The sequence below is a fragment of the Lasioglossum baleicum genome, chromosome 18 (genome assembly GCF_051020765.1).
Source record: "Lasioglossum baleicum chromosome 18, iyLasBale1, whole genome shotgun sequence".
Classification (NCBI taxonomy): Eukaryota; Metazoa; Arthropoda; class Insecta; order Hymenoptera; family Halictidae; genus Lasioglossum; species Lasioglossum baleicum.
Window position 1 is genome coordinate 3258537 of NC_134946.1, and position 23061 is coordinate 3281597.

At 40.0% G+C, this 23061-nt stretch overlaps 1 protein-coding gene and 1 long non-coding RNA gene across 5 annotated transcripts in view; one reads left to right on the plus strand and one right to left on the minus strand.

Moving 5' to 3' along the window:
* The first annotated feature begins 421 nt into the window (after positions 1-421).
* Ckn (CRK like proto-oncogene, adaptor protein) overlaps positions 422-23061 on the plus strand; it is a 28156-nt gene continuing 5516 nt past the window's right edge. Inside the window, exons 1-5 of one of the 3 annotated variants that reach the window (XM_076443253.1) lie at positions 422-715; positions 19471-19749; positions 20428-20751; positions 22232-22569; positions 22653-23039. In XM_076443253.1, coding sequence (XP_076299368.1) covers positions 19479-19749; positions 20428-20751; positions 22232-22569; positions 22653-23039 — 1320 coding nt within the window. In that variant the 5' untranslated portion in view covers positions 422-715; positions 19471-19478. Of the gene's footprint in view, positions 716-1470; positions 3387-3427; positions 9825-19470; positions 19750-20427; positions 20752-22231; positions 22570-22652; positions 23040-23061 lie in introns of those variants that run through there. The other 2 variants (XM_076443252.1, XM_076443251.1) reach the window with 2 other exon arrangements.
* On the minus strand, positions 10666-16830 carry LOC143218206 (uncharacterized). Of its 2 annotated transcripts, XR_013010992.1 has the most exons (4): positions 15360-16186; positions 12468-12798; positions 11693-11866; positions 10666-11441 (listed from the first exon to the last, which is right to left on the minus strand). It is a non-coding gene; the product is annotated as an uncharacterized LOC143218206 (long non-coding RNA). The 2 variants fall into 2 exon arrangements; XR_013010991.1 differs by having other exon boundaries at positions 11693-12798; positions 15360-16830.

A 23061-nucleotide genomic window follows, 5' to 3' on the forward strand; every position in this document is an offset into this window, starting at 1 on the left:
TTTCAAAAGAATGCACCTGAAATACGCTTGCAGTCATAATAGCCGTCCACCCCACTCTCGGTCTGCGGACCAGTAACATAGAAGCGCAGCGGACATCTATTATGACTATAATCGTATTTTAGATGTCTTCTCTAATGAAACAGATTACGGAAATTCGCAAAATACCCGAACATCCTATGTAGTATTTCATCCAGTCTAATTCGCATTTAGTTTCGATACGAGCTATACTGTGGGTCAGCGCAGAAGATATCTGCAACCTGCAAAATAAATATTGACAACTAGAACCGCGGATGAGGGTGAGGAGGGAAAGGTGGGTTGGTATTCTCGCACACGCTTGCACACACAGACATCGGCGTAGGCGAGACCTCTCCTCATCCTTTTTCTTTTCTTTTCGGGTTTCTTGCTAGCGGAGAAACTAGTCGGCCGTAAATAATGTTTATTGCTCGAATCGCCATCGAGTGGTACCCTCGAAAGCGGCGGATCCGCGGTCGTTAAGGGCCGGTTTCGCGTGACAACGGTATCACGGACGGGTGGTAGTGCTCGTATAGTTAGTGCGAGTCGTGGGGCCTTAGAACGTGGCGAAGCAAATGAAGAAGACAACGGTGTGAACTGGTGTGAACGCGTCGGTTTACAACGCGAGTTGTACATCGACGATGAGCCCTCCCTGCGAATGACGTATGCGGCGGTCTTTCAGCGGAAATCAGCCAGCACACCGGTGAGTGAACATTGTTCAGCGACCATGAAAGATCCATAGAATGAGTTGGCTAGAGGAGTGGGGGCGGGGGTGAAACGGGTGAAAGAGGGGAAAAAGAAGAGGAAGAAACGAAAACGAGATACACTTGAAGAGGGGGGTTAAGAAGGGACTAACGCGATGAAAGAGGGAGAAATTGGTAAAGCCTACAGTCTGTTGCTATGGTGACCCTCTATAGTCTATAGCGTCGCCCTAACCAACGGGCTCGACACACAGTGCTCATTGTGAGCCTGGTCGTACTACGATATTTATAATAGTTTACGACGATCGCTCATTAACTTCTTGAGCCGAAACAACGGACCCTTGTTAGGGAGCACGTGGCGATATTTATGGTTGCCGGAGTGTCGGGAACGAAAGTTCGAGTTCGAGGGAGAAATGTATCATTTCGCGAATCGTAGAATCGAAGTGGATTTAGGATGGTTGTGATTGATTTTGCAGAGCGTTGTTTACGCGTTAACGCACAGATGGCGGAGTGATATTTTATAATAATTGTAAGATTTTTATAATTCATTCAAGTTTCTTTAATTCCGATTCGTGAGAATGAATTGTTCATTTTCGCATAGGAAGATCAAGTAGAATTTATGCAATTTCGAGATACAGTTGGATAAAGGTATTTGAATTTGCCGCGCTTATGTTCGCCGCTCGATCTTGTTCTCGCTATCGTTCTCATTCTCGTTCTCGCTATCGTTCTCGTTCTCGTTCTCGATCTCGATCTCGATCTGGATCTCGTTGCAATTCTCGTGTTCGTTCTCGATATCGCTCTCGATCTCGATCATTGCGAATTTAAATTTGAAACAATGTGCGATCGATTCTAATTATGCGTTATTGCGGTAAAGAACAAATGACCTGGTTAGTTAATGCATAAATTGCAAGCGTCCAATTAGACATATGTAAGTACAGATATTATTGTAGATATTAAAAAAGAGGATTCAAATGGAAACAAGGCAAAAGATTCTTAGAATGCCCACCAATTAGATCCTCCGCAATAAATAGCAATTAGGTTACCCAGTTTCTCTACGGTTACACTAATTAGGTCGTTTGCTTTACTACTTGCTACTGTATACGCAGAATAGGATACACGACTGGAACTGCTTGTCAAAGTTAGCAAAATTAGTTCAGATAAGCGTGTGAATCGAAGGATGCCACGTGCAATGAATCATTCAGATGTCCTCTATATTCTTTCAGGTTTTAATTAATTTAATTCCATGAGGACTAAAATGATTTATACATTTATGTAACGAAAGATGAGTGAATATTTTTCTTTCTCTCACAGTATTTAAGATTTTGTTCTCTGAGAAAAATGTTTCTAGCGTTTCGATAACGTAGGTATTTGCAAGGTCTGTACAAGGGAAAAAAGCACGATTTTGTCCTTTGATTTTTTGGGGAGAATTCTTATCTTATCTCTCTGTACATTTACTTTCCCTATCTCTTTTAAATACGCCATCTGACTTTAACCGTTCAAACGGTGCAACGTAACGAGTGCGTGTGCGATACGTGCGTACATGACGCGTGCATGCCTAATGATATCAGGAATTATTTTTAATAGGACCTTAGCTATGGTTCCCATATCTATGAAGAGATATACGCTTGATTAAAAATATCACCGATAAAAAATTTACGGAACATTCACAATTTCACAGCTGTTTTAAATCAAAGTTTCAGTTACATATGTACGTGTTTTTATTTTACTGCTTTTTAAATAAACAACGACAATACAAGTTAAAATACATAAAATGTAAACTGAATTGAGTCAATATAATTTCTTATTATTCTCAAGGACCGAATACCGTGTTATTGGAACAGTAGAATACCGATTACTCAAGATCGATTTTCCCTGTGGGGAAACTTATTGAAATACATCGACTGTAAACAGAATTCAAACGGGGACAGGTACTTACGAGACCTGTCGAGAACTCGAGGCATATTTCGATGATATAAAGGTCGCTGTAAAAAGTATTACGTGCCACTTTTCGAGGAGCTGTTCCCCGAAAAAGCTGTCGGTGGAATTGGTGGAAATACATTTTTGACCCAGTGTAAATCCATACAAGGAGGAGATTTATCGTTACCGATCGGTTGGGCGCTCTAACGGTGGCATTCGACACTACGGGCACGACAGTGCTACGTGAGAAGTCGCGAGACGAAGTGGTTTTCTACTACACGACCTCGGTCGTTGTTTCCCGATCGCGTACGAGCGAGCACGTCGACTCCGAGAACGTGTTACATTACGTGTGTACGTCCTGGTACGTCCCCGGCGTATTTGCTCGGTTTTTCGCGTGCAGAAACGAAGATTCGCGACCGCCTGCTCGCATTATGTCGCCTCCGCTCGAACGGACTGCTCGGTGGTTGCTGTTAACGTAGTTGGAAAATAGACGGTGGTCGGGCCAGGTTATCTTCACGGGAAGAGAGAGAGAGAGCGAGAGAGAGAGAAAGGGAGAAGTTTTCGTTTCGGTGTACAATGGCGCGGGAATCTCTTGTTCCCGAATCGATGTGTGCACGGCATAGGTGATGATCGGTGTTCGTACATGTGGCATGGTGTTTATAGTGATCAGGAAGACTTGCATACTCCGCTGGATCGACCAGCCCGACAGTTTTTGGATACGAGCCGTATAGTGAGCCGCCATGAGGCGCATTAGCGGTAAGCTCAATGCTCTTTTCATTTCTTCTACCTTCGATATTTTTCCCTTTTTCATCCCCTCTCTCTCTCTCTCTCTCTTCCCGTTTATGTCGAGAAGCGGAATCGTTATATGTTTCACTATGTTTCGACGAGTGTTTTGAACGAGGGACGTGACCGAAGTTTCCGAGCAGGATGCTTTGTGCGATCCTTTTTTTTCCCTTGTTCATTTCACTACCTGTTCTTGACGTATCGCACATTTAGGGCTTTTAACGTGGCCAGCGATTTTGTATTTAATTTGTTGTGTTGGTTTGCGGGTGTTACGTGTACTGGCTTGTCATTATCGTTAATGGGTGGATTTGTTGTTCAGTTGTCACAGGTTGATTATTCTGTGTGAAAAGAATATTCTATTGGTAATGATAATCTCTGGTTTTCCTTTGTTGCACTGTCAGAGTACTGATTAGCTGGTGTACAATTCTTGTATCTTGCGTATATCTTATGTACAATTGTATCTTAAGTCGCTCTAAAGTTTGTGTCTCTGCTAGTGAAGTCATCGGTGATATATGTATGTCTTTAATTAAATGTTGATTCATATGACTTGCTCTTTATTAGAATTATGAGAGCGATCGGTTACCAGCTTACTTAGAAATGGCACCATAGTACTACAGTTTGTAAAATTCTTATCTTGTATAATTGATTATTCATGTGTCTTTCAAGTGTTCTCTGTAAAAAGACACGTCGAATACTTGAAGCTTCGTACATTAGCTCGATACAGTAATTCTGTTATGTTACATGTGCAAAATATATTCCTAAACATTTTTCTTCTGTCTTATTTGGTTTGCGTGGTGTGTCTCCCTCTTGTATTTGTTTAGACCAAACAAGCTTGTTTTATCTCCATAAGGTGTAAATTCAAGGATATCTAAAAGTGATGGTATTATGTAACATTCAGTCCATCCTTCAGAAAGAAGTCAAGGTGTAGCCTGAATATTTTAAAGATTGAATTTTGTTCAAAACTGCTTCCTACTTAGCAGTGAACATTTTTATAAAAATGTAAAAACTATTCGAGCATGCCAAGTTAGATTTATCGATCTTGTATACCTTGTAATGCGTATAAAATGTAAAAAGTTAAGATTTAGGATGTGAAGATCTTTGATGCTTCGTAAAAGTGATAATAGCATGTTTGCTTTTATTTTATCTGTGAGATAAGAAAATCTTAGCAATTTACACTGAGCATTCTGAGAGTTCTGATTGCTATAAATTATTCAAGACAGACATCCTTTGTATTTGTCGTTGAATACATTTGCTTGTTATCAGGTTGGTCAAAAAATTGCCTTGCATATTAAAAGGTATCGTATTAATGAACCGAAGTATTGAAGTATGCATTGTTATCATTTGTTCGTATGGTACACAAATTTTGTTCCGTATAATACAACAGTATATCATCTTAATTATGTACTGTAAAAAACTATTTTCATACATCTTCGTTTCATAATTAATCATAGAATGCATGCAACATGAAAGTACAGAATGAATCTTTACGATTTTAAATGACCCCTAAAATTCAATATTTCAACATTGAAATTGCAGAGCAAGAATTTAAGCTTCAATATTGAATTAATTTCCAAGAATATTTCGTGTAATCAATATTTCGTGTACATGTCCATTTGAATAAGCTCAATTAATTAATAAATATCCACATATGCCTGTTACGACCATGCAAAATGGTATTGTATAAATATAAATTACAGTGCATTAATTATTACTGGAGGTTGTTTGACCAATCTAGTATAAACATCCTGATGCACAAATGTATGGAAAATAATCATCTACCAACGAGGAGAATATTAATTAAAATCTAGCCATGAAGTTCCATTATAAAAAGAGATTTTTAGCAAATTATCTGCTTTTCTAATATCTTTTATTAAATTTCTTGCTGCTGTTGTAAATATACTGATTTAAGAATTTTTCCTTTTTGGTCACATGTTTTTGAAGAGATCTATTTTAAGAAAATAAAATATAAAACAAAAAGTTAATTTTTTCAAAATTCCCAGACCAGACTACGTCCTCAGACATTTAACAATGTATTACATATAAACGAGGTTAGCGATGTGAAAATTTTTAAAAATTATGATGGTATAATTTTTGGTAGCCCGAGTATGTTTTTGAGAAATCAACCCTTCAGAAATAGCGACTTGCTATTTTTCGGGCAACCGATCAGCTTAATGGACGCGCTTCGCGTGTTGTGCGTGCGTGTTGACATTATAAATACGCAGACGTGTACGTTAGCCCGATGAAACGTGAAAAATTGTATGCTTCAAATGCTTCCGGATAAAGAAGATTTATTTTTTCTCCTAACCTACTTATATACCGACGGCACGGTGGCTTGTTTCACCTCTGATGCGTTTGTTTACACAAGGGCGGACCATTTAAATGGGAACACCCTTGCCGACGGATATACAGGGTGGTCCATACAACTGGAAAGTGTCACATCCATTTCCTTGTCTCACTTTAGGACCAACAAAAATTGAACGCCGACAGCGTTGAGCGATTTATATGTAGCTATCTATTTTCATGTCCCCTCTTGTTAGAGATTTTTCTATCCTGTATTACATTACATATATTTAGTGAATCCGTTTGCTTATACTGCAGATATTTATGGAAAATTGATATACATATTACGTTATTTATTATTGATAAACTAAAAATATAAAATATATATATATATGCAAAAGCTAAAATAAAATTGAATTTCATATACATTTCAATCAAACCAAAACTTCAAGCATCACTTTAATTTACATTGGTCTTTGGAATCTGAAATTGTGAAGAGGCGAAAAGAAATTATGTAATATGAAAACATTTGATTCTAAGTGTGCAGAAATTTTTTTCCATCGCAGGTACATCCGGTGTCATGCCACTGGAGGGTACTATGGCTTCTTCCTTTTGGTATGCTTCTCATTCTCACGCTGCTGATGAAGCACTTAATGATGCGTGAGCAGGGGGATGGAATTCCCCCCCTGAAATTCACAAAGGAAGCTTCGGTAACCCCGAAATTCCAATTTCCGAATTTTTCCAAGTCGACTGCCCTTTAATGACCCTTTAATTTCTACCCTTAAAATTCCTTTTGCAAACCTTAATCATGCTTCTGCCCCTAATCATTCTAAGGGGTACTGGAAGCAATATTGGTCCTAGGGAATTTATTCTAGAGACATTTATCACGTTGAAAATTACAATTAAGTGGAATTTACAAATTTCTAAAAAATGTAAGAATTATTATTTAATTTAGATATTGTGGAATATATGTAGAATGCCATTGAAAAAACGCGCAGAGAATTAGAAAGCCCGTTACAATGACTAATGTCGTCAAGTGAAATGGCGGTATTATTCGGTTTTGAATTTTTCCTTTCACCTGCACGTGCTCTCTGTCGGCGTTAAAACGACCGTGTTGAACTCTGTTTCGTTTTAACACTTGAAATTCTATGCGAGTACACGTAGGTACAGTGCGAGCGTTAACCGAGACCTTGCCCGTACTTTAGACAGTGCTTATGTAAGGGCGATAAAGAATCAGGCGTGCGTCGAATATATGCCGTTTCTTTCGTTATTCACATGAAACGTGCTAACACTTCCGGTATACATACATACATAGATCTCTTCTTTATATTTCATAACGGAACGATGAATTCTTTCAAAATTTATGCCGCGATCGTTTCACCTGGAACGCCTGTAGTTTGCTCCGGATAGAAGACGAAAATGTTGGAAATATTTTGTACAAAAATAATTACAAACAATAAAGTTCTATCACTAAATTATTATTGTTCCACCGATACGCCAGCAGTGTAAGAGATCAACAAATTGTGTCTGTACATTTCTTTTGAAGCAATTTGTTTTCAGGAAAGCTGACGATGTTGGTGTTAATACACCAAAATCATTGAATCTGCTGGCAAAGAGGTATTCTTCGCCGGTGGCCTTGAACGGCCTCGAACCGAAAGTCATTGTACCGAAGTCTTAATTCATTCAATTACGGGGTATGCAAAGAGAGATATATTATTCCAGTTGAGTAAAAACTGGATCTTGTTGATGACTGTCGCCGGCCTTGAAATGTTCCTTGACCCTTCGATCCGCAACCGGAACAATGTCATTCGCCGGATGTTCCCAGCGGTCCTTTTTTTCCCCTCCCCCCCTCCCTTTCCTCTCACTGTTGTTCTTTTTTTTCCGCCGCTGTCTCTCGTCCTTTGTCAGTGAAAGTGCAGGAATTATCTCAGGTGATTCGTGCAAAACGCCACGAACCAGGTAAACCCGCACTTTTATGGGACAGGAATTCGCGTGGTCGCTTTCTTTGAATGGCTTCTTCCTGTATTTTTCACGACCGCGCATTAAGTCATTAAAGGACTCTTCGGCACGTTAATGATGCGGACGTTTAACTTGTAACTACATCTTCCGAGATGTTCCAGCACACTGTGGATCGCTGAGCATTTGCTTTTTGGTAGCCACATGTGGGCGAACACGCTGTGGCAACGCTAAATTTAGTGACAACATTTTTTTATGTATGACAATCTTACATACTATCCTATTCGTGACATTCTTCCAAGTAGAATGAGTACCCACATGACACTATGCGGAGCTTGTGTGACTGTGTAATCCACGATACAGTGGCACCTCGAATATCCGAATGTATTATCGGATATTATCCGAATGGTATCGTGTGGGTACACATTCTACTCGGAAAAACGTGACGAATATGATGGTAAAAGTTTCATTAAAAAATCATTGTAAATTGTGTTTGTAAAATACCGTGTCATGCGAAGGTTAAGTGTATTTGGATATATGTATAAACAACATGCGAGAGAAGTGTGCTAAATTTTCTGAAATTTTCCCCGAATTTCTGTCCTCGGAGCGACGTAGTCTAGGGAAACCGTGGTAGCATTGCAGGTTTACCGGACCGTGAAAGGATTGTCCGAAAGGATCGTACCCTCCACCGGTCGGTCAGGTACCCAGAAATCTCGCGGATCTATTTCTGTGGGCAATACCTTTTAATATTTCCACGTGGAAAGTTGTTTCACGTGTCGCACTTTCGGATACCTACGCGTGGAAGCATTACCGGGGGCGACCTACGCCGTTCTCCGGAAACTCGTCCACCCACCTTCGACCTCGCCTCTTTGCATTCGCCAGAACACACCGGAGAAGTTGGCTGTCGCCAACCCGAACCTGCACCCGACAACCGAGCCTTTTTGACAGTCTCGCGTCGAGTTCGGACCGACTCCTTCGAGGCTTGATCCTCAGAGCAATCCTCCTTCGAGGGCCCCGAAGAGTCCACAGAGACTCCGAGGAGTCTATCAAACCCTGAAGAGTCCATAGACAATTAGGATAATTGGGACTGTGTTCACAGACAATCGGAATATAGTGGGTTCAGTGATTGTTTGAACCGCTGTGGGAGGAGACATCTGTGTGATCTGTGTGATCTGCTAAGTGGACCTAGTTTGATGTCTTCTGGAAATTGAGTTCAGTTCGAGAAGATTCTAAGCAGCTCAGAAGGATTGATCCTCTTGGAGGTATTTTATTGGAGCAGTTTTGTTGGTTCAGTTGTGGCCGGGATCTGTGTGATGAGAGTGGATCCAGTATGATGTTCTCTGGAAACTAATTTCACTTCGAGAAGAACGTGAAGGAGGCCTGGGAAGGTCATCATTAAAGGAATCTTTTGAGATTGTCCTTGATTGTGGTCAGGATTTATAATTCTTGTCAACAATAGACATCCCTTATCTTGATCTTAGTGAACACAATTCTCACACTATACTCTCCAAAGGGTGATCATTTATTAGACATCCTCTAATTTCTTCTTAGAAGAGTCTCAAAAATTCGCCTGAAGTATTTCTACGCCAAATGACCACCCCATAAAATAAAGTATCTGACCACCTACGGTTCTCACAAAAGTGTTGGTTCTCATGCCTATCGGAAAAATAACTGAAAAAGAACTGAGCTAGAGTTTCCGAAGATAATCGTGTGTTCTACAGCTGCTGAAAGACTGATCAAAATTGTGGACTCGTGCAGAGGGTGGTCGACGAATGTCGAAGGGTTAGCCAGGCCGGTAAAAGGCCTTGATCAGAGTAGCATAAGCTGCGCCATAAATGGCGATCACTGCCGTCTCGAGTTGCCTGGGTCCCCCGCCCTTGCCACCAGGCAAACGCTTTCTACAAAAGTCCTCGAAGAAATTGTCCTCGACGTACAAGAGCTTTCGGGACCCGGCGGTGGAGGCCTGGCTGCCGACCGGGATCTTCGACATGTCCAGGACGAGAACAAGTCCCAGGGACACCGTGGATAAGCCACTATTCGCGATAGGGGCTGGCAATTTGTTCCGAAGTTGCTCCGAGGGCAACCTGGCCGCCCGCAAAACCGCGCCGCTGTCCGCTACTCCTCTCGATAAGTGTATCCAGGCGATTTATGGCAGTTGGAGGAACCTTATGCACCGTAAGTGTAACGCTCTCTTGCTGGCGTCCGACTAATCGACGGTGAATATAGGCCGAATAAATTAGACGATGGCTGCCAGCGATGGCAGCCACTCCGAGTCATTAAATCGGACCTTTTTCCTTTTTTCTGGGCCCCGAGGAGGGCTCAGAAGAGCCTTGAAGGACCTTGAAGGGACCCTGAGGACTTGGCGCACCGTGGGTCGTTGCCATCGAACATCTAAGAGTATTTTAGTTCATGGCTGGGGGAGATAATGTTAAATTTGGTGTCAGAACTTTTTTTTTTAAATTGCTTTTTATGATACCTTTACCAATGTGTTCGTGGTGTTTTTCCGAGTAAAATGAGTAACCACAGTGAGTGAAACCTCGATTACCTCTCGGGTAATCATTTTTTATCATTTTTATCATCGGGTAATCATTTTACTCTGAAAAATGTCACGGATATGATGGTAAACGTTTTTATTTATTTTTATTTAATCGAGAACGTCATTCACGCTGGTTTAATTAAATGCAACTTGGTTCTAAAAAGAGCACAGAATCATTTCGAAATCATCGTCGCGAACTACATTTCGGGTCATCGCATAATGCGTACATCTTTCTATGGGACTACAATGGGCAAGAATAAATAATCAGGCCATAGACAATCGTGGAATGAATTGAATTCGACTTTCAGGTTAATTCTCCGACGCGTTCGATTGGATCGTGAAAGATTCTAGTGTAGCAATCATTGGACTTGAAGAAGAATTATTATTCAATGAACTGGGCGTTACTTAATCTTTTCTCGCCCGGCCTACGTAATGTTAGAAGGATTGGAATGCATGGAAAAATCAATGGACACATGCATAGTCAATGGAGAACTGTATTTTTTTATTAGCTTACGGCGTGGAGGAGTATTTATGAATCAATGATGACGTGGAAGAATTTCAGTTCCGAATGATTGCTTGCGGGACGGAATATATTACTGTCATCAAGTAGATAATTAACACGCATCGTTTTTGTACATCGAGGTGACACTGTTGCCTTATTTTTTATCCTGCTCATGATCTGTATTCAAGGATATTTTTACCGGTGATCAATTTAATATTTTTCATTGAAAAAGTTAATATAATAAAACTAAAAATTTCAGTCATCGGTTTCTACCGTATTATACGTAATATAAAATATTTTTAACGATGACCGAATTAATAGTTTTCCTTTAAAAAATTTTGATGAATGTATTTGATGAATTTGCATGAATGTGTCAGTAAAATTTGAGATCGACGCGTTGCAGTGGTTGTTCTTTAAAAAATCACTGAAGTGTTCCCTTTTTACCGTGACGGTTGGCAGTCCGCTTAAAAAGGACGCGGTCTGATCTCAGGTTTTCCATGTTAGCGTTGTTAATTGGACGATTTTCGTGCAATCTCTTCGCCGAACTTCTGACACACTTGTCCAAGCTTCTGTCTGACAAGTCGTCACGCTGCCTGCCGTAAACTCGTTGACCCAACAGGTGTATCTGTCGTAGTCCGGGTACACACGGATCTGCTCTCGAGGTAGTCCCGCGTCTACCTGCGGCGTTCGAATCCTTTCATGGGATTCTAAACACCGATTATTATACGGGGTGTCTCTCGAATTAAAATCGAACCTAAAACAAGCGATTCAATATCAAACGTCAACGCAACATCAACTCTCGAGTGCTTACAAAGAAAAATTAAAACGAATTTAATCGAACGTGCAATCTGTTACAGGAATTTTATTTGATCCACCATTTTTATTTATTATTATAGATCAAATTAGTATTATCACAGATCGAAATAAAATTGAAAGACAACATTCTCGTGTTCGCTACGATAGTAATGAAATCAGCAGTTAAATTCCACATGACCTAATACTTACGGAGATATTTTTAATAGAACCTATCGTTTATGGGACGATAGCGTGCTTGTGTTAACTATAACGGCGAGTACACGACGCACTGGCTCAGTGAAAGTTCTAATAATATCTCGATAAGTAATAATTTCAGGCCGTATATGCCATCGCACTTTCTCAGTGAGGCTGCTGAAGTTCTTTCTGGAACAGTAAATCCCTCAATCTTTCCTCTCGATGCGCGAAAAATTTTGTATCGTTAACTACATTATAGTTTATACAGTCAGTTGTTAAATTTATTTAAGCAAATAGATGAAGCACCATTTATCCAACAATTTTTATACTCGACTTTTAATTGGAAATGTATAAATAGGAAGTTATTCAAGCATCGATTAAATTTTGACATGTCTTCCCGTTCAATTTGATAAATGTAGTTTGAAGTCTACGATTTTTAATATTTCAGCACAGAATAGATACTGAAAAGTATAGGTCGAGTATAGATTTTCTATTTCGTGGGGGCCATTCGGAATGCACCGCGATCCTTCCAAACTGAGGACAAAGTAAAGATTGCCCCACGGGGCAATCTAGACTGCTCCCAGGAGCACTGCTCTAGCTCCAGCGAAATTGGGTACCACAATAGCGTGTATTACTGTCTCGATATTAAACTTGCAGAGTAGAGAATCTCTTTCTGCGGCCATTTGCCCCACGTGGCAATTTATACTGCTCCCCGAAGCACTGTTCTGATTCCATAAAAATCTAGAACATCAATACATAGCAGCTTCTATCGTCTCGATGTTAAACTTACAAAGTAGACAGTATCCATTTCTCCAAGGACTCCTATTCTACCTCCATCAAAGTCGAGTACACGAACAGCGTCTTTTGTCAGCTCATCAAACTTGCAAATTGTAGAATCTCGTTTTTCCTAGGTCATTTGCCCGTGGGGGCAATCCGGAGCGCTCCCAGGTCAAAGAGCGTCGGATGGGCCTTAGGACAGTTGGCCAGCTAGAAAGACACTGTGGCACTCGCGTCCTTTGTGTCCGTTCGCTGTATGTATCATCATCTTGCGGCGACACCGTTACGTCAGCAAACGCTCGCCCATACGATTGCCTGTCGCAGCACCATCGTTCAGCTTGCCTCTGCCAATCACCATTAACAGTGCTCGTATAATACGATCGCATCATACGAACGGTTAGCCCCGTGCTGCACACACCAGGCTCGAACACTCTGTTTCGAATTCTTCGTGGCTCTGCTCGTCTCGTCTAACGAGCCTGATGCGCCAATAAACGCTGATCGTTTCGAAATTTTCGGTGCCAATTTTCTCAATTGATTATGCCCCGCCGCGAACCACTCAAAACCCTCCGTTTACCGAACACTATACCTGGAGAGATGCTCCAGTTCCTCAACCCCAGAAAAATCGAATTCTTTACGTTCTGCTAATTTTTTAAGCATTATGAAATGTAACGAATAGACAGCGGATTGTATGCACTTATGGCAAAAACGAGTAGGTGTAAATTGAAACAGCAAGACCATTAGAAAAATTGAAAAATACTGTTATATTATTTTCAACCTATTAAGTGTATTAACGATGACAATAAATTTCTACCTCGCTCCAGTTTGTTGTAATTCAAGTAGAAAATTTTTATTTTGCATAAAGATCCGCTGTCTAGTAATGAATTACTGTTCGTATTTATTAATACACAGTACTTATCGTTGATAGCAAATTGCTCGTCGGTTGAAATATATTGAACACTTGCAAAATATTTTTAACAGCTACAAAAATGTCTCAACGTGCTTCGTGAAAATGTAAATTATTATTTGAATTGATTTTAAAAATTCTTACGGGTAAGATTGCACAAGCTGTTAGTTTCGAACAGTGTCTATTCAAATGTTGCATTAGCTAAATAGTATAATAATAGTTGAAAAAGATGGAGAGTGGTGGTTCACTGGCAAGTATAAGGTGTGGGAACGAGGAGAAGGAACATAAATACTGGTTGAACGAAGAAGAGGAGAAATGTGAGCCGTGTGGGGACGAAGAAGGGACGTAGGAACATTCGATACAGCGCGCAGCAGGATAATACAGGATAAAGAACCGATGGGGGCGGAGGATTAGAGTGGCGGTTAGGGTCTCCTCCTACCTTGACGGTGCCGAAAAATAACGCGACTTTTGGGAGTTTTTTCGAACAGAACCGGTAAACATTTCAATTTGAAATTTTCTGGCTGGATTTAGCAGTCTTTGGAGATCAAGAAAATATTTTCCCTTTGCTAAAAGATTAAGCTCAGATTTAGTAATCTTTGGAGACTGTAAAAATATTTTTCTTTGCAAAAACATAAGTTTCTTCAAGTAAAGTAAGTTTCTCTAAAGTTTTAGAGTTAGACTTGCTAATATTTCGAATTTAAGTATGATATTTCGGGACTTTATTTTTCGAGATGTAAAATTGAAGGGGAATGCACAAAAGGTCGATTTTTTGAAGCCGCCACAATAGTGAGCGCCCTTAAGAGTGCTAAAGTCGAGAGACGGAAGAAGAGGAGAAGCAGAAGAACGAGAGTTAGAAAGAAGGAAACACGGGAACAAAGATTGAAGGGAGTGAAGAAGTGGAGAAAGGAATCGATATATGCGTGAAGAGAAGAGCATGAAGCACACCGCTGGCGACCATAAGTCGCGGAACACTTGGGGCTTCGTGCACAATAAAATAAATTCGACGATTTTCATATTCGTCGAGCACCAATTTATATTTTCCGAATTAACACGTACAATATTCTTTAAAATTTTCATTCAATCTTTAGGTGCGACCTTTATAAATATTTTTCTCGATTACTGTTTAAGATATTTTGAGGAATCAAGAGGCAGTTAGCAGCTACATGTTAACTTAACTTTCAACAATTTTTTCAAAACTCTGATTGATTGCTGAAGATTTAAAAAAAGATTAACATTGTCAATATTTATAGTTACTCAAATTAATATTTGGACGCTCTAAAAAAAAAACGATAACTTTTTTAATATTGGGCTATACGATTTGAACTTTTGTGGGAAGTTAGAGCAATTAGTTTGCTACGGGATGTGAAAAGAAATTTTTTCAAAAATTGCAATTGATCGGAATTGTAGAAAAAAAAAATACTAAAACTTGCATATTACAACTTTTTTATGTGGACCTATATTGAAAATTTAAAAAGTACGTTTTGTAGATCTGTGTGAATTAAACATATTCTGAAAATGCAATCAGCTACAAACGTTTAAAGATGATAAAAATTGCAGATTTTCACGATTTTCGGCCTATATCTAAGAATACATTACATATTTCAATGCCTGTCGTTTTTTCCCGCACCAACTGATTTCGATGATACTTTCACAGTGCATATAATTGACGTAGACAATATAGGTTCACATAAAAAAGTTGTAAAATGCAACTTTTAGTATTTTTCTACAATTCCGATCAATTGCAATATTTGATAAAATTTCTTTTCACACATCCTGTAGTAAACTAATTACTCAAGCTTCCCAAAAAAGTTCAAATAATATAGTACAATAATAAAAAAAAGTTATCGTCACACACCTGTTCTACTACTCAAAATAATCTTCTTTTCCCTGCCTGACCAACTAATCTAAAAGTTTGAACAAAATTTGCGGAACGAAGCCTGCAACGCCCGATGGAATTTATCCAAATATCTGGAAAGGTAACTGAGAAAAAAAGACACTCACAATCTCAAGGATGAAAATGTACATTCTAAACAAAACCAAGTAGCAACCACAGTATAATCCTGCAGAAGGACACCGTTATCAAATCAGGGACTAAGACCGTGTGAATAGCAATGCGTTAAGCCGACGGCTATTTATGCCAATCACAGCAGAATAACGAGTTTTATCTGCAATGTTGCAAGCGGACGTCCAAGGCGATGGAAGAACGCATCCGACTCATAGACCCGTTTCTGATTCACACGAATAACTTACTCGTCGATCAATAGTCATCCGCGGTGTATTGTGTGCTATCACACGTATTTGCATTCTCCGTTTTCCGCATGAACGTTTCACAAAGTCACATCCGCGTTCCGGCGAGCGAGCTCGTGTTAAGTATCGCTGGCTGCGTCAGAGCATTCCTTTTCGCAAACTTGAAGAGTTTGTCTCGAAGAGCAACGTCTGCCTGGGACGAACACATTCGCGATATGTCACGTACGGATTTTGATGAAACTGCGTGTCCATATCAGGTTTCAACTATGACGGTTCTCGACAATTGCTCTTCGAGACTTAACTGCGACGCGGAAAATTGGCGAAATTGCACTTCCCACTCTACACCGCGGAAACAATAGCCGCACGAGTTCTTTTGCTTATCGAAGATAAACGAAGTTGTTCCAACGAATGCACTGCGAAGTTTATGTTCTCAATTATTTTTTAATGAACATTTTATCAACACATTCGTGACATTTTGCTGAGTGAAACGAACACCAACATGACATACTTCGGAGCTTGCTTGATTGTTTATTAAACAATCTTGATTGTGGATTAAACAATCGAACTAGCTCCGAAGTATGTCACGTCTCGGTGCTCATTTTACCCGAATGTCGTCGAAGGTCTTTCTCGATGTGTTTCTAAAATAAAGATACTATTAATTTGCATTTAAATGAATTTTTATTAAAGACATTATTAATTTTCATTCTAGATGTACTTATAAAATAGAAGTATTATTAATTTTCATGTATTTTGGATGTACGTACAAATGAAAATATGACGAGGTTCTTCGTACATTAAAAATCCGCTCGAGCCATAAACGCATAAAGATCACCATTCCACTAATGAGGGATAATGATTTTCGCAAAATCCACCCCCACGTCCTTAAAATTAACGTCATGCCCGGTAATGGTGCTCATTAGCCGCTCCCAAGGCTGCGGTCGCAATTATTTTTACAATATCGACTGGAACCGGTGAAAATCCATAACAATAAAAGTTGTACACTGCCATTTCTGATGGCAACCACCATGGTACCCTAAAAACTACCCTCTTCTCGAGGGTCCAGACGGTTGAATTGCCGTCTAACTACCCGGCTTTCATCACCGTTGAAAGAATAATCTTCGAGCGATCCGACGGGAAGAATAGTTATTCGGCTTTGTGATTCCATTGCCATGACGTCGGGACGTCCACTCACTATAGTCGTTAATCGACGTCGCGCTAATGGCCTGATTAATAACGGGAGCGCGTGCGCAGTTCTGTTGGTCACTCGGCCTCAGTTAATGAAACGTGCCCTTTGTAGTAAGTATCGTGGGTGCACAACCATAAATTCGTGTGTTCCGCGGTCCCTGACAGAGCTCTTTTTTCACCCAAGGTCACGGGAGTTAATAGTTCTGCTTCAATGCGGATAAGACGGCCTTTTTTTTTTTTAAAACGATGCTTGTAAACATATGTATACAGTGGTCCACAAAAGTGTTCGTACGCCCCTTAAAACAGAATAACTTGTTTATAATTGTACCAAACGACCTGATGTTTTGTATGCAATTAGAAGCATTGGTTTACTAAATGATGTGCAAAAGAAATTTTTCTAAAAATTATAATTTACAAGGTTACATGCAAAAATAAAAAAGCGATTTTTTAAAACTTTTTTATTTTGTAGATCTATGTTAGTTATACACAGACTGAAAATTTCATTGAAATCGGTTGACGCAGGAAAAAAACGACACGCATCGAAAGATGTACGATTCTGTGGATTTTAAGCTGGAACTGATCAAAAGTCGTGAAAAACTACGATTTTCACCATTTTTAACTCGCGTGTATCTCAATCGATTTCGATGACATGTTCAGTATGTGTATAACTAACATAAATCTACAAAACATATATTTTCAATTTTCATTAAGGGCCCAAATAAAAAAGTTCTAAAAAATTCCTGTTTCATTTTTGCATGTAATCTTGTAAATTATAATTTTTGAAAAATTCTTTTTTGCACATCATTTGGTAAACCAATGCTTCCAATTGCTTGCAAAACAATCAGGTCGTTTGGTACAATTATAAAAAAGTTATTCTGTTTTAAAGGGCGTACGAACACTTTCGTGGGCCACTGTAAATTTGCAACTTTGTGGTCAGATTTAGAAATCTGTAAAGTATACAGAAATATTTTTTAGAGAATGGTAATTATTTTTCTCGGCGCTCAGGTTCGATCATTTTCTACACTAAATGAATATAGCTTGAGGGGCATGAAACGTTATAGTCCGGGTTCGAACCAAATAACGCTTCCGATTCGGGATTGGTTCGAACCCGGACTATAACGTTTCATGCCCCTCAAGCTATATTCATTTAGTGTAGAAAATGATCGAACCTGAGCGCCGAGAAAAATAATTACCATTCTTTCAAATAGTGCGATCGCGAAAAATACCTCCTTTAGAAATATTTTTTCTTTGTAAAAATATGAACTAGAGTGGCCATTGTTAATGTAATCTTTGGACCTTGATAAAACAGTGATGCGACCTTCGAGAATGTTTCACAACAATGCTAATATTTTTCTGATACTAGTAGTCCACTTATTTAATATCCGATAGTCCGAATTAACTGAAATAGTGTACAACAGTTGGGAAGATTAGCGTGTTTTAAGCCAGGCAATGCGAGAAGAGCGGAAGCGAGCCTGTGATTTTGGAGAGGACTATGAATAGTAGAAAGCACTGACTAAAAAATAGCGCTAATGTTAGGAGCATTAAGTACTTTCTAAATCGGTGAAGGGTGGATCTCTTCAAAACCGGAAACGACTTGTCCGATCCTCCAGAAATAGAGCAACCATATGCGCGCGATTATACGAAGCGTTAGGCACGAACCGAAGACAAGTGCACCAAAGATAGCTATCGTGGTGAAACTGTGATCATCTCCCCATCTGGAGATAAAATTAACAGACGTTCAAATTTAATCATCAACATAGAATTTGTTATTAATTTTTCTCGTTGCAACTACTGTTCAAAACTGCTGTTACATTTGCCAATTTTCGCAATGGAACTAATCAACGTATCAAGTTGAAACTTTATGGACTTATTTAACAATCTCTGAAGATATACGATTAACAATAGAGTTATTAGAAAATTTTCATTTCCTGTACGTTCTCTAATTCCAAGAGGGCTGCGATCTAATAGTGAATAAGTACTAAGTCAATAAATAAATAAGCTGTTACAGCAACGTGAGCGGTAAGCTAGTTCCATTAATGCAGTTAAAGTAGGAAGCAATTCAATAGGGTCTGTATGACCAAACGATCCCCACCATCTCGCCAGTTAAACGTTCTTCTAGTTCCCTTTAGACAAGGTTTGATTCTGCTAACTCTCAGACGCATTAGAAAATTCATTTTCGCAAGGCACATTAAGAACGGAACACTATAAAATCCCATACGTAATTTGTTAACAATTTAAGCCTCTTTTTTAAACGCAATTCTTAATTATAAAAAGGAAATGTAGATTTTACCTTGAAAAGAACTCTTTCTACTAATAAAGACATACATAGTTGACTTTCACAATATGCAGTTGACCATCAGAATATGTATTCCTTGAAACCATACAATTTTTGTTTGAAATTTTTCTTGTCGTCACCAACGGTTTGGTAGATACATACTTGAACAGGACACCCGGTATGCTTATGGCAGTCTATATTATTATTGTCAGTTATCATTCCGCATATTACTTATCGTATTACATACAACAGTCCTCGGCTTGTCCGAGTTAACTCGGATGCGAGAAGGGTAACCGCGGCCTAAGCAGCCCCGGCCGCAGCCGATAATAACAATAATAATAATAATAATAGGAACGGTCGCATAAGTGATTGAATAATAAAGAGGATATTATTATTTGTTTGCAGTTGGCGGCATGAACCGGCCGTCCAAAGCAGTAACACAGGCGAAGAAAGTGGCACCGCCGGCTGTACCCGACGTGTTTCGACATTCCGGTTCCTCTTTTGGTTCCGCTGGTTATGCGAGCAGCGAGGATAGCTGTTTCCTGCCCGGAAGTGGTCCTGGAGGAACGGCGGACGATGGTTCGTACGGGATGCCCTCTGGAAAGAGTCCCGGACCGATTTTCACTCATCCTGGATTCGCTTTCCCTGCGGTCGTCGGAAAATACGCCCATGCCGAGGACCAAGGTACTTCATCTCCCACGAAAGCTCGCAAAACTCGCCAATCCTAATGCTAAATATACACTCCCGTCCATAAGTCACCGTACACCTATTGAAATTTGATGCAGACGATTTTTTGTTACTAAAGGACCCATATTATGAAATAAAAATGGTACTTACTAATTTCATCGAATGTAGAAAACATGTCAATCAAATCTGTGACCAAAATATCCTATATTTTATAATTTTTCAAATTTAAGTGGGGGTAATTGTTTCTCAATTTGGCTTCTGGAGCTCTCTCTCTCTCTCTCTCTGTCCATAATCATTTCACAATTTCTCAATCTCTTTTTCCCAACATTTATTCAAATATTGGGTTGGCAAGAAAGTAATTTCGGTATTTTAAGGTGAAATAAAACCTAATTTTTTTATTCAAACAATGAACTTTAATATATTTTATATCTTCCATTTTATTCGATGATCTTTTGCCATCTTTCTATGCTATCGTATAATAGCTGTATCTAATTTAGATAAAACAATAAAATCAAGCTGGAAGCTTGTATTCTTTAATTATCATTTTGATTTGTGGACGGGAGTGTACCATAGCAATCACACTGTCAAAACGATGGATTCTAATATTTTAAATTCACGATTATCGACTTGGTAAACGTTAATGCCTAGCTAACGATGTTTCGTTTTTTATTGAAGGAATCGACATGACTCAGAGCCCCGGAAGAGACAGTCCAGGCAGTTCAGGATCAGGTTCTGGTTCCAGGCATTCTACAGCTTCATTGGATTCCGGCAGAGCCTCCGGATATCACCTGGGTCCCAGGGGACCCGGCGCACTCGCTTCGTCTCCCAGATGCTCCATAAGTTCGCTCGGCAGCCATCCCGACAGACCGGCGGATCTTGACGTCGTTCATGCTTGGCTGACCGAACTCCAATTCGAGGAATACTCTCCTTTGTTTGCTTCAGCTGGTTATGATCTTGCTACTATCACGCGCATGACGCCGGAGGACTTAACAGCCATAGGTACACAAACGCTCGGGAAAAACAGATTTTTGTCACGTTCACGGAAATACCATTATATGTGCCTCATGCTTCTCGAAATGAACCTTCGAACAGGAGATGATGTACAAAAATTAATGTACATATTGCGAAGTGCCATTACTGTTTTTAGAACCGTAAAATCATTTCTAAGAGCAACTACCGTTCATCTGTTAACAAGGGACGTTGATGAAAAACGTGTTTGCACCCGGTGATATCAGGTTGTTGCATATGAAATGTCCGATTTTTAGCAATCACATTAAACAAACGCAATTTTGTATACCCAATGTATTCTATATCTACAAATTTCAAGTTTCTTGATTGTATTACGGTAAAAATAAGATATCATGGTCATTCGCGTTTTTCATTTACAAGATCGTTATGATTGTAAGTTAATTAATCACGCCTTTTTACCAAAAATCACATAAAAGTTATTTTTCCAGACATATAAAAGGAATACACGACAGTCGCGTTGGTTGACGTTGAAATTAACTTTATTTAAAAGTAGAATTTACATCTGAATTAAAATTGAACATAGGATATTAAGGATTAGCTTTGTACCTCAAAGTTTTATACAATAAACCTATTGTAGACTGTAACAGCGCTTCTTGATTGAAATGTTTTATAAGAGTCGCATTCTAAAATCGGACATTTCATATGCAACAACGTAATATTTACATGTTCCTCTGGCCGAGGTAATACGAGCAACCATTCCTCTCCGGGAAAGGTACAAACAGTGACACGAAAGTCTGCCACTTGAAGGGTGTATATTCCCCTTTCTTCTTCTCAACGCGTCTCTAGCTGTCTCTTACCTGGAGGCTGGAAGGTGCATTACACGAGCACGGGAGAAGGATGAGGAGAGACGTGCCTCCCCTCGAGCGGCAGATTTTCATGTCATTGATTATACCACCAGCACTTCTCTGTATATCTGTGTCTGGCTGCTTCTTGTCACTCGTGCCTCCGCGCACCGCCTGAAACGGGAATTATTGGACATACAGGACAGATATGAGATATCCGAGGCTTTCATGGCCCCGGCTGCCTAGCATAGTACTTTTGGATGCAAGCCATATAACCCCCTTCCCTTCTCCTTTTTGGAACATGATTTTATTGTTTCGCACGGCGGTGCAGCTGACTTCATCTGGATCTGCTGACGCGCGCGACATTGATATCTCCTCTCATGCCACAGATCATTTAGTACCAGTCACGGTTCTCTTGATTAGCCATCTGGCCTAATTAAAAAATTCGAAACAGAGATACCTTCTTATCTAACTGTTCCATCTATCGCGTAATCTCCACTGAATCGTTCTCATGCATATTTTATCAGTTTGATGAGTAGATTGCGGATTCTTGTGCAAAGTAAAAATATGATACATCGATTGTGATCAACTTTTATTTTGTATGAGTTTGTGTAAATTGGCAAATGGCTGTCTGATGCAGAGATTAATTGGTCTTTGTGTGTTGGCAGGAATTAAGAAGCCGAACCACAGAAAGCGGCTGAAGGCAGAAATAGATAATTTAAACATCGGGGATGGTTTGCCAGAGCACATTCCTGGCTCTCTGGAGGAGTGGCTTAGACTTCTACGACTCGAGGAATATCTTGGCGCTCTACATCAACAGGGTATGCGCTCGGTCGAAGACGTAACGACTCTCACTTGGGAGGATCTCGAGGATATTGGTATTGTGCGGCTGGGCCATCAAAAGAAGTTATTGTTAGCTATTAAGAGAGTCAAAGATATTCGCGCCGGTAAACGTATACAGCCGCTCGATCTTGCCCGGTTACCGCCTCATCCTGGCCAAACACAGGTACGCTAACTCTACATAATTCACGTTTATAATAGAAATAAAACAATTTTTCCTTACATATATCAATGGAATTGCATTTTCAGGACGTAGTGATTCAACGGGCAGGTCCAGATCTGCCGTCTCCTGACGAAGACTGTTCGTCACCAGTCCTGAGGTCTTTCCAAAGAGGAGGAAGCGACACAACGTCTGGCACCGCATGGAGAAGTATGTACGCTGCTTTGCCAACCGATTACAACATGGTTGGGCGAGCCGGTTCGCGAGGAAAGTCCTTGGAGAGCTTAGAGGACGCGCCCCTCGGGTATCCACCATCGCCGGCGCCTTCTGCGCATCCTCAGCCCATCGAATGGCGTCCACGTAGTTTCGAGGATGGTGATCTGACTCCTACAAATGACAATTCGATCGTCGAAGCTGGCGGTGGAACGCTTCCACGTCCTAGACATTGCCTTGTTCGTCCAAGACCCGTTGCTAAGGTAATGATTGCACTCCAGGAGG